The following is a 12,226-nucleotide window of genomic DNA, read 5'->3' as shown; positions in this document are numbered from 1 at the left end:
AGCAGCTGATGCCTGGTACTAAGACCCATGGTCAGTTAGATAAAAAAGAGATGGGCAGAAATAAAACGCAGGTTATGAATAACATATTCTAGGAATTAGATGACAGGGACATACTAACGGTAGTCCATTCCCTGGGGAGAGCATACCATCACAATACCTGCTGGTACTTTCATGTCTACCTGATATGTGCTAGGACTTAGGGCAGCGTGCATTTTATTCATTTAATCTTCAAAAAAACCCTGGAAGGAACCAATGAGGAAACCCAGGCACAACTGAGAGTCATTGTGCCTAAAGCTATTAAGCAGATAATGATTCAAACCTAACTGGGTGTGACTCAGATGTCCACATTCTTTCCATCTTTCCACCAGCTTGTGTTGTCTCTTATGGGAAGAGAGGAAGAGATAAGACCTCATGGCATGAAGAAAGAATTTTGTCTTTTGAGACAGGGTTTCACTCTCATCGCCCAGACCAAAGTGCAACGGCGCAATCTAGGCTTCCCACAACCTCCGCCTCCTGGGCTCAAGTGATTCTCCTGCCTTAGCCTCCCAAGTAGCTGGACTACAGGCATATGCCCATCACACCTGGCTAATTTTTGTATTTTTGGTAGAGACAGCTTTTCACCACATTGCCCAGGCTGGTGTCGAACTCGTGGGCTCAAGCGATCTGCCCATCTTGGCCTCCCAAAGTGTTGGGATTACAGGCATGAGCCACCACGCCCAGCCAAGAAAGAATACTTAGCAAGCACTTTTACACTCTCCACTGTGCTAGGTGTGGGGAAGACTGTTGAAATATATGGCTCTTTTCGGTGGCTACCAAGAAGAGGCTTGAAGAGGTAAAGCCTCCATAAATTCCATCAGCACTCTTCCACAAATAAAAGTACAATCAAGTAAAACAAGGGTGCCTGTGATGTGAGCTCAGCCTCAACCTCCTGAGCTCAAGCGATCCTCCTGAGTAGCTGGGACCATAGGCACATGCTACCATACCTGGTGAATTTTTAAGTTTTCTGTAAAGACAGGGTCTCCCTATGTTGCCCAGGCTAGTCTTGAACTCCTTGGCTCTAGCAGTCCTCCCACCTTGGTCTCCCAAAGTGCTGGGATTATAAGCATGAGCCACCTCACCTGGCCTATTAATATTCATTTCAATATTGCTTTGGCTATCAACAAAAGTTGGAATTTTCACTTTAGCTGTAAAGTATAAATGGTACACAGCCAAGTGTGGTGGCTCATGCCTGTAATCCCAGCACTTTGTAAAGCCGAAGCGGGTGAATCACAAGGTCAGGAGTTTGAGACCAGCCTGGCCAACATGGTGAACCCCGTCTCTACTAAAAATACAAAAATTAGCTGGGCATGGTGGTGGGCACCTGTAATCCAGCTACTCGGGAGGCTGAGGCAGGAGAATCTCTTGAAACCAGAAGGCAGAGGTTGCAGTGAGCTGAGATCATGCCACTGCACTCCAGCCTGGGCAACAAGAGCAAAACTCTGTCTCAAAAAAAAAAAAAAAAAAAAAAAAAGTATAAATGGTACACAGGGATGTGTCATTTTAGAGAAGGTGAATTTCAGCCCACAGCAGTGAAGACATGGTATTGGGGGAGAAGCTAAGGCCCAGACAAAGCTGCTGACGAACTGTTTTGTGCAGTGGGTCCAACCCCAGGGGAGCCCTTTCCTAGCTGAGAACAGCTGGTCTGGGAACACCCACAGAGATAGCCCAGCATACTGCAGAGTGGCTCTGTTGGGCAGCAAATGCTTCCCAGATCCCATCTCAGCCTGCTTTACTCCTGGGGCTTAGGATTTCCCAAAGCCAAAGAAGAAAAGAAAATGACTTAGAGCTAACAGCATGAACTGCAGACCCTCTGTCGCCACTGAGTTAATCCTTTGGTTTCCACAATGTCACAAAAGCAATCTTAATAATTCACCATACTATCAGAATTTCAAACTTTAATTCCCAAATAATTCACAAAGAAAATTCTGAAGAATGACCTCAACAGTAGCCGGAATCCATCCCAGAGCCCCTGTTTTCAAGGAAATAAAGGAAATGGGACTGTTCTCAAGTGCTAGAAGGAAAAGGCACTGGTCTTGCTATCAGGAGTCCTAGTGAAAAATCCTGTTTGACTCAGACTGTAATCCTCATCAAATCACTTAACAATCTAGGCTCAATTTTCTTATCTGAGAAATGGAGACGGGAGAATAGACATGCCACCTGCTTCATAGGATTGTTGAAAAGGTTAAATAAGATAATGTGTTGGGAGGCCGAGGCGGGCGGATCACGAGGTCAGGAGATTGAGACCATCCTGGCTAACAAGGTGAAACCCCGTCTCTATTAAAAATACAAAAAAAATTAGCAGGGCCTGATGGCGGGCGCCTGGAGTCCCAGCTACTCAGAAGGCTGAGGCAGGAGAATGGCGTGAACCCGGGAGGCGGAGCTTGCAGTGAGCCAAGATCACACCACTGCACTCCAGCCTGGGTGACAGAGCGAGACTCTGTCTCAAAAAGAAAAAAAAAAAAAGATAATGTGAATATAAGTGCTTTTTGTACATAGTAGCTACTCAGCAATAGCTGAAACATACTAGAAAGCAGTGCTGACATGAAAACACAGAAAGTGCTGACAGAAACAAAACATTTTCTATAATTGAGAAACTGCCTTGACCACCACTGCCACAGCACCCTTGGCTTTTTACACATACTCTAAACACAGTTTTAAAAACTCTTATCAGGGATAATGGGAAGCTTTCACATCCTATTTTTTGGGCTGACTTTTGTAAGGCAAATACTAACATCTGAAATCTATTTTAAATATATTTTTAACAAGTCCAGGTATTATTTAGTTAAAAGAAACCTGAGCTGGTGAGGTCACCAGCTGAGATGGACCTAAGGTTCCACGCGTATTGCAGAGGTGGAACTGCTGGCTTCCTCTTAGGGCTGATGTGTGTGAATGATAGAATCACTAGAGAACTTCTCATAGGTTAAAAGTGGGAAATCTTGACCCAAATCCCTAATACAGAGGTTTAACGAACTATGCAGAAATGTCTCCTTCAGACACTCAGCCCTCACCTCAGCTTCATCACCATCTTCCTGGATCAGGTCCAGGCTTCATACCCAGACCATAAGACCTGACATCATCTAGCCCTGTCTACTTCTCAGACCTCATCTCCTGCCCCTTTCTTCTAAAAATTTATGTTTCAGCAACACCAACTTGCTTGGAATTCATCAGTGTGTGTGTGTGTGTGTGTGTGTGTGTGTGTGTGTGTGTGCGCGCGCACGCATGCTCACGCACATGCAGGGGCACAAACTGTTCCCTTTGCCTCCAATGCCCTTACAACCCCACCCCACCCAGCCCTAACATCTAGAACCTTGCTACTTAAAGTGTAGTCCTGCAGCTCTGGCATCCCAGAACCTTGTTAAAAATGTAACAGGCCTGTTCTAGACCTACTGATAAGAATCTGTATTTTAATAAGATCCCAGGTGACTGGATGTACTTTAAAGTAGAGAAGCCCTAAACAAGACCCCGCTCTTTCCAGAAGCCCTCTTCAACAGACAATAGCCCCTGCCTCCCTACCATGCCAGACAGATGGCCCTCCTAGGTGCTCCGAACCTTTTGCTCACCTCACTTATTATAGAGTATTTCGCATATGCTTATCTGTTCATGTGTCTGTCTTCTGTCCCAGACTGAGGATTCCCCACAGGCTGCAGAACATACTATCCTTGTGTCCCCCATTTTGTACAAGGTCTGACAGATGGTCAGAGCTTAAGAAATGTCATTTGACACAACTAATAACTTCTAAATATGTCTAAAGTTCTTGTGATTTTATTTTATTTATTTTTTTGAGATGGAGTCTTGCTCTGTCGCCCAGGCTATAGTGCAATGGCGCCATCTCAGCTCACTGCAACTGCTGCCTCCCAGGTTCAAGTGATTCTCCTGCCTCAGCCTCCCAAGTAGCTGGGACTACAGATGTGCACCACCACGCCCAGTTTATTTTTGTATTTTTAGTAGAGATGTTGGCCAGGCTGGTCTTGAACTCCTGACCTCAGGTGATCCGCCCACCTTGGCCTCCCAAAGTGCTGGGATTACAGGCGTGAGCCACTGCGCCCAGCCAAGTTCTTGTGATTTTAAACTTTATTTACTAACTTTAACCTCAATAACTAGTAGTTTTAATAACTTTAAATAACTAATAGCTTTAGCAAGTTTAATAACTAAAACTTTAATAACTAACTTTAACAATGACATCAGATACCTGTGGGCTATGTGTAAAATTATTACAATTGGCTGGGTGTGGTGGCTTATGCCTGCAATCCCAGCAATTTGGGAGGCCAAGGCAGGAGGATTGCTGAGCCCAAGAGTATGAGACCAGCTAGGGGACCCTGTCTCTACAAAAAATACAAAAATTATCCAGGTGTGATGGCATGTGCCTGTAGGCCCAGCTACTCAGGAGGCTGAGGTGGGAAGTCTGTTTGAGCCTAGAGGTAGAGGCTGCAATGAGCCAAAATTTTGCCACTGCACTCCAACATGTGTGACAGGGCAAGATTCTGTCTCAAAAAAAAAAAAAAAAAATTACAATTTAGGATAGTCGTGTTACATATTTGAATCTAGGTACTCAGAATGCTGTGTTTATGTACTCTTTATATTTAAAATATTATAAAAATAATTAAAATTTTTTTTTTATTATGCAAAGTTTCAAACATACACAAAAGTGGGAAAGAAAAATGAACCCATCACCCAGCATCAACAAATAATCCACTTTTTTTTAAACCATTCTTGTTTCATCTATTTCCCTCACCCCTACCTAGTCACTGTTTGGGGGGCTGGATTATTTTAAAACAAATCCCAAATATTATGTCATTTCAACCACAAATATTTCAGTATCTGTAATTTTTAAAGGACGTAACCACCATGCCATTATTGTAGCTAATAAAATTGACAGTAATTCCTTAATATAATCTAATACTAAGTCTGTATTCAAATGTCCCTATTTCAAAGATGAATTTTTATAGCTGGGTTTGTAGAAATTGGGGGAATATTTTTCAGCAAACACAAAATAGCTCTCAATAGTCAAACCAACAGGCCTTAGAGGTCTAAAGTGTGGGATCTAGAGACATGTTAAACCCGATGACGCTGGAATTTGCTTTTGAAGTCTGCATTTCTCCTGGCTGCAATAAGAACTTGGGGTTTCTGAGAAACATACTGGCAGAAGCAGTTTCAGGGGCAAATCCAATTACCTCCGAGCTGTTCTTTTAACGGTAACTTCTGATCCATGCTCTGCAGGTCAAGAGCAGTTCAGATTTCTCTCTGCTCCCATTTGAGTCATACTTCAGGTCTGCCTCCTGCTTGTTGTAGCTCTACACATAACACACCAAGGGGCAGAGATCTGGTTTCCACACAATGGCCCACCATTCAGCCAGATTCTGCTTTGTCCCTAAACATTCATTCCCCCTGGCTCCTGCTGGGTCTGTTATATTCAGATATGAACTTTCCAGGAATCTGATCATGTCACAGGCCTTTTTCTGTATGACAAGTTCAATGCTAATCATGAATAGCAGGCTTCATGCAGAGGTTTAGTATTATTCATGAAAATTGTGACTCCACATCCAGAAATAGGGCAAAAGTGGCCTAAAATAGGATGGCTGTATCTCTGTTAAATCCACCAGGCAATTACAAACATCTCTCGCTACAAACTGTAAAAGAGGTTTTGCTCAACTATGTTAATCAGACACACTAGAAGTACAATATGCTGCCAGACTCAATGTCTGAGATCCGGCTTGATGGGGAGCCCTGGTCCCCACAGGGTAAACTGAAGGGTTTTCCAAAGAACCAAAGCCAGACACCACCCACCCTCTATCCGCAGAAACCAGGTACTATAGAGCTCTCATTCCCAACTTCTACAAATCTCTCTGCCCAGACCATCTCAAGGCTAGCTTCAGAGATTTTAGAGGGTTATCAAGGGGCCACAGAAAAACTGAAATAATATTTAGTTTTCCTTTTTTGGAACAGGAAAGCATATCCGGTAAATATTACAAATTAGAGGCATACTAAATAGTTTATAGCATTTTGTTATAATTCTTTCTTCTGGAACCTGGTTTCAATGACCACATGAATCAGCTCCTATTGGCCCAGATTGTATTTTAGAAATGCAAGTCGAAGATATCTTTCCAAATAAAAGTGCCCAGATTGAAACCCCCTCTTTACCACTCCCAAGAGAAAGACACAGGCTGGTACTAAAAGACTATCTTTGTGCTGAACAAATGGACCGAGGAAAATCTGCTGTCCTCTCCCTCTGCTTCTTTCTTCTTTACATAACTAGAGGCAAATGAGATGTTTTTCATTTTAAAAATTTGATTAAGCAGACTGAGCAAAAGCCCATTCTTCTGGTCTTTACTGTTTTCTCAGTTTGGGGACTGGATGAAGGCACACTCAGGTTGGAAGGATAGTGAAGCTAAGGCTGAACTGTCAGGCAGTGTTGACATCTGGGTGTTTAAATTACAAAAGGTGAGTACTAGGTCTGCAGCACTGGTCAGGGGCTGCCTTTCCCCCTGGAGGCCTCAGAATTCAGTTGCTATTCCAGGTATCAGTGAAAGGGTTGCCAGGTCCCATACACAAGACTCCTGACCTGAGAGGTGAGAAAGATGGCAAGGCAAAGAGTAGGTTTAAATAATAAGAAAAAAATAACCCAGATAGAATGTTATGAATTCACTGTCTTTTTCTTCAGCTCTAGGCACTGAGCTCTTTTGGCATATTTTAAAATACATTATATATACTACATTAATAGACTCCTTATAGAAGCAGATCTTGCTTTAGTTTCGGTGGTTCAAACCTTCTGCAAGACCTTTCTACACACAGTATTTTCTTTACCTTGTTTAAAAGTATAGTCATGTATCTCTTAGGCAAGGATTCGCTCTGAGAACTGCATTGTCATATAATTTTGTTGTTGTGTGACCATCATAGAGTGCACTTGCACAAACTGAGATGTGATAGCCTACTACACACCTAGTCTATAATGGGATAGCCTGTCACTCCTAGGCTACAAACCTGAGCAGCATGTTACTGTACTGAATACTGTAGGCAATTGTAACATAATGGTAAGTACTTATGTATCTAAACATATCTAAACATAGAAAAGGTACAGTAAAAATACTGTATACAAGATAAAAATTGGTTTACCTATATCATGGCACTTGCCAGGAATGGAGCTTGCAGGACTGCAAGTTGCTCTGGGTGAGTCAGTGAGTGAGTGGTGAGTGAATGTGAAGGCCTAGGACATTACTGTACATTACTGTAGACTTTATAAACACTGAACATTTAGGCTACACTAAATTCATTCAAAATTATTTTTCTTGAATAATAAATTAACCTTAGCTTACTATAACTTTTTTATTTTATAAACTTTTTAATTACTTTAGCTTTTTGACTATTTCATAATAACACTTAGCTTACAACACAAACACATTGTATAGCTGTACAAAAATATTTTCTTCCTTTATATCCTTCTTTTTTTTTGTTTTTTGTTTTTTTTTTTTGGAGACAGACTCTTGTTGTGTTTCCCAGACTGGAGTGCAGTGGCATGATCTCGGCTCAGTGCAATCTCTGCCTCCCAGGTTCAAGTGATTCTTGTTGCTCAGCCTCCCAAGTACCTGGGATTACAGGTGCATGCCACCAAACCTGGCTAATTTTTGTATTTTTAGTAGAGATGGGGTTTTGCCATGTTGGCCAAGCTGGTCTGGAACTCCTGGCCTCAAGTGATCTGCCCGCTTCAGCCTCCCAAAGTGCTGGGATTACAGGCGTGAGCCAACGTGCCCAACCTTTACATCCTTCTTCTATAAGCTTTTTTCTATTATATTTTTTAAATGTTTTACTTTCATTTACTTTTTTAACTTTTTTTAAAAAACTAAGACACAAACACACACAATAACCTAGGCCACACAAGGTCAGGATCATCAATATCACTGTCTTCCACCTCCACATTTTGTCCCACTGGAAGGGGACAATAACACACATGGAGCTGTCATCTCCTGTGAAAACAATGCCTTCTTCTAGAATACCTCGTGAAGGAGCTGCCTGAGGCTGTTTCACTGTTAACTGCTCTTTTAATAAGTAGACGGAATATACTCTAAAATAACAGTAAAAAGTATAGTATAGTAAATACATAAACCAGTAACATAGTTGTTTACTGTCATTATCAAGTATTATGTATTGTACGTAACTGTATATGTTATACTTCTGTGTGACTGGAAGTACAGTGTGTTTATTTATACCAGCATCACTACAAACACATGAGTAATGTGTTGCACTACGGCATCATGACAGCTACAACATCAGTAGGCAACAGAAATTTTTCAGCTCCATTATAATCTTTACATACATATATAAAGACTAGTCCATGCCTGTAATCCCAGCACTTTGGGAGGCCAAGGCAGGCGGATCACCTGAGGTCAGGAGTTCAAGACCAGCCTGACCACATGGAGAAACCCCGTCTCTACTAAAAACACAAAATTAGCCGGGCGTGGTGGTGCATGCCTGTAATCCCAGCTACTCAGGAGGCTGAGGCAGGAGAATCACTTGAACCCAGGAGGCGGAGGTTGGAGTGAGCCGAGATGGCGCCATTGCAGTGAGTTGAGATGGTACCACTGCACTCCAGCCTGGGCGACAGAGTGAGACTCTGTCTCCAAAAAAAAAAAGACTAATCAAGTGTAGTAGTGAGAAGGGAAGAAAGAAGGAAGAAAGAAGAGTAGAAAAAGAAGTGTGATCTGTAACTGACTGAACAATCAGTTGAGATACTCCGTATGGGACCACCATTGTATATGTGGTCTGTTTTGTGTGGTGCATGACTGTATCTTAAGATTCATCCTATACCATACACTCCTGAAGGTCAGGGTATGCTATTGTCTTTGTAGTTTGCATATAATAAACAGTGAATACAGGTGCCGGGTGTGGTGGCTCATGCTTGTAATCCCAACACATTGGGAGGCCTAGGCGGGCGGATCACGAGGTCAAGAGATCGAGACCATCCTGGCCAACATGGTGAAACCCCATTTCTACTAAAATACAAAAATTAGCTGGGCGTGGTGGCGCACGCCTGTAGTCCCAGCTACTGAGGAAGCTGAGGCAGGAGAATCACTTGAACCCGGGAGGTGGAGGTTGCAGTGAGCTGAGATCACGCCACTGCACTCCAGCCTGGTGATAGAGCGAGACTATGTCTCAAAAAAAAAAAAAAAAAAGGAAAAGAAAATGAATACAGGAATAAATGAATGAAGCAGTTAGAAAACAGGCATTTTAGTAAAAGGCTGAAGAAATTGGGTTGTGAGTTATTATTATAAACAGTAGAACATGTTAGGCTAATGTGAGTAAAAGAACTACCACATCCGCTTTGTATGGTATTTAACAAGATATTTATCAAATATCACTTCTGGGGACCCATTCAAATCCAAGTAATAAGTAGTGCCATAACTGAGTTTCACTATATATAAAGATGTTCATTCCAAAAAATACAAGATTTTTTTCCCCTAGGCTGCTTTTGAGCGGTTGCCCTCTCTATCCCTGAAAGAATCAGAAATTAACCAAAAGTAGGAATTCTCATGGGGCTTACCCATCAAGGGAATACCTTTAGAATGAGGTGCTAAGGAAATCAGCATTCCTATTCCTGAAAAGCCTCAACAAGAGAAGTGAAAATCCTCAGCCCAGGATGGCTTCTCCTTTCACATGCTCCATGAAATCCACCAGCCTAACTACCTGACCTCTGGCAGGGGCCTCCCTCTCCGCACTCTTAGTGTTCCCAGTCCTGGAAACCATCACACTGGGTATTACAGTCTTACTCTGGCAAGCAGGTATCTCACAGTACTTCCAGTAGACACCATCCTCGTGCTCTGCCACATAGCACCAGGGGCTCACGTCTCCATCTGGGTTTCTGTTGGGGAAAAGGACAAAATTGATGACTTCTGATGTTTTAATTCAACTGGTTCATTGCTGTTCAGTTTTACAGAAAAGGAAATGCTTTAGCTTCTGTATTATTTCTAATAGTTGGTCTGTATCTCAGTGCCATCTCTCATCAAAAGGGAAAAAATGGTAATATTACAAGAACAAACGTATCTATTCTGACATATACTTCAGAGTTTGGGGAGAAGTGAGCAAAGGTAATATATGTTTAGGCAAATTCACTATAGTATAACTAGGACAAATGGCCACTGCACATATCGTGCCAAATAGCACTGGCACCTTGAATGTGAGCATGGAGATTCCAAGGCTGAGTAAGCATAGGGGCTCTCAATGCCGCTGATGAATACATGAACTGACACAAATGGTCAGAGCAGCAATTTGGGAATTAGAGCCAAAGGCCCTAGAAATATGCAAACCCTCCACTTGGCAATTTCCTCTTTAGGAATTTACTGTAAGGAAATCTTACCTATAAAGATGTTCAACAAAACATTTTTATAATATAAAAAACAGGTGGAAACAGCAAATATCCAACAATAAAGGTTTGGTTAAATAAATTGTATATCCATAGAAGAGAATATGTGGTATAGAGACCGGTCTTATTAATTTGCAAATATATTCACAATGCCTTATGAGGCTTTTTTTTTTTTTTTTTTTTGAGACAGACTCTCACTCTGTCACCTGGGCTGGGCTGGACTGGACTGCAGTGGCATGATCTCGGCTCACTGCAACTACCGACTCCCAGGCTCAAGCGATTCTCCTCCCTCAAGCCTCCCGAGTAGCTGGGACTACAAGTGCCCGCCGCCATGCCTTGCTAATTTTTGTTTTTAGTAGAGGTGGGGTTTCACCATGTTGGCCAGTCTGGTCTCCAACTCCTGACCTCAAGTGATCTGCCCATCTCGGCCTCCCAAAGTGCTGAGATTACAGGTGTGAGCCACCATGCCCAGTCTTATTAGATTTTTTTTTTAAAGAGGCAGTTATAAAATCCAATAGATGACATAATTCCATGTTTTGAAAAGACTTATTTAGGAAAGAATGTACACCAAATTCTAGACAGTATCTCTAGACACTGGAACTATTGGTGATTTCGGCTTTTTTTCTTTTCTGGTTTTATTTTATTTCCTGTATAGTGAATACTCCAATGGTGTAATTTTTAAACAGTAAAATAAAATTCACTTAATAAAGACTCCACTGGGCTGGGCACAACAAGAGTGAAACTCTGTCTCAAAAATAAAAAAATTTAAAGAAAATAAAATAAAGACTCCACTGACAAGCTTTCACCAGGATGAGGCTCACATTTGCTAGAAATGGGTGCTATTCCTTCCTCAAAATGCTGACTCCTCAGAGAATACTGAAGAAAACTGCGTCAGAGTCTCAGCTACAACTTGTGATCCTGTCATGAGGTACTAACTTCTGATATGCAGATAATATTTTTTAAAGCTCTATTTCACATTTCTAAACGAGAATGGCCTGGAATAAATATGCTTTAAGGTCTTTTCAACTCATAGATGGCATAACAATGACAAGCAACACTACTGAAACAGATAAATAAAACGGCAGGGGCTACTGGACACACAGAAAAGGCTCGCCTCTCTTCACCGCTTTCCAAGCCCCTTTTATTTAGACTCAGAACACTGGAAAGCTGACACTCCGGTTAGGCCGGAAATGGACATAAAGATCCTGCAGCAGGAGCTGGGAGCAACCCCTATCAGGCCAGAGTGGGCTAAGCCTATCATGTGGTGTAGAAGATAAGCTTTCCCAAAGTACAAAGCGTCCTTTTGTTTCTTGTGCCCAAAGGCAGGTGCCAGCACCAACTCTGCTCTTCCCCAGTCTCTGCCTTCCCTTCTAAGCCAGTTACTTTGAGCCCAGAAAAGTGCATTCCCATCACTCGCCAACTCTCAGACATCTCTAATGTGATGGGTCTGAAAAAGTCACACAAGACAAACATGGTGTCGGGTGTCAGCTGAGAAACCAAAGTAGGAGAACTTGTACAAAGCCCTTCTTTAAACAGTATTTCACTGTCATTTTCCTCCCTCTATTCAGTGTTCAGCTTTGATGTATTTATTTGGTAAAGCCCTTAGAAAACTGTTTATTATCAATGTCAAAACCATATTGAAAAGCATCAGAACAGCTTAATAAAGAACAAGCAAATTCATCCTTGACTTTGCTGCAGTGCTAAAACAAAAGGCCTGGACTCTTTGATGTGATAATCAACAATTTCAGCCTCCCTTTTCCAAAGCATAAACTGGTATTAAATAGTTCAGGTCTCCTGCATTCCATCAAATCAAACGAGAGGGTTTGATTTGATGGC

At 42.0% G+C, this 12,226-nt stretch overlaps 1 protein-coding gene across 3 annotated transcripts in view; it reads right to left on the bottom strand.

Moving 5' to 3' along the window:
* Window positions 1-12,226, bottom strand: part of KREMEN1 (kringle containing transmembrane protein 1) — an 81,656-nt gene that overhangs the window by 45,761 nt on the left and 23,669 nt on the right. For all 3 annotated transcript variants that reach the window (XM_054470222.2, XM_063663060.1, XM_054470223.2), the window contains exon 3: window positions 9,798-9,889. In XM_054470222.2, the coding sequence (XP_054326197.1) occupies window positions 9,798-9,889 (92 nt within the window). The remainder of the gene's footprint in view (window positions 1-9,797; window positions 9,890-12,226) is intronic.

Source organism: Pongo pygmaeus, chromosome 23 (assembly GCF_028885625.2).
Source record: "Pongo pygmaeus isolate AG05252 chromosome 23, NHGRI_mPonPyg2-v2.0_pri, whole genome shotgun sequence".
In the NCBI taxonomy this organism is placed as follows: domain Eukaryota; kingdom Metazoa; phylum Chordata; class Mammalia; order Primates; family Hominidae; genus Pongo; species Pongo pygmaeus.
Note: the sequence above shows the minus strand (reverse complement) of the source record. Positions and strands in the feature narration are given on the sequence as shown.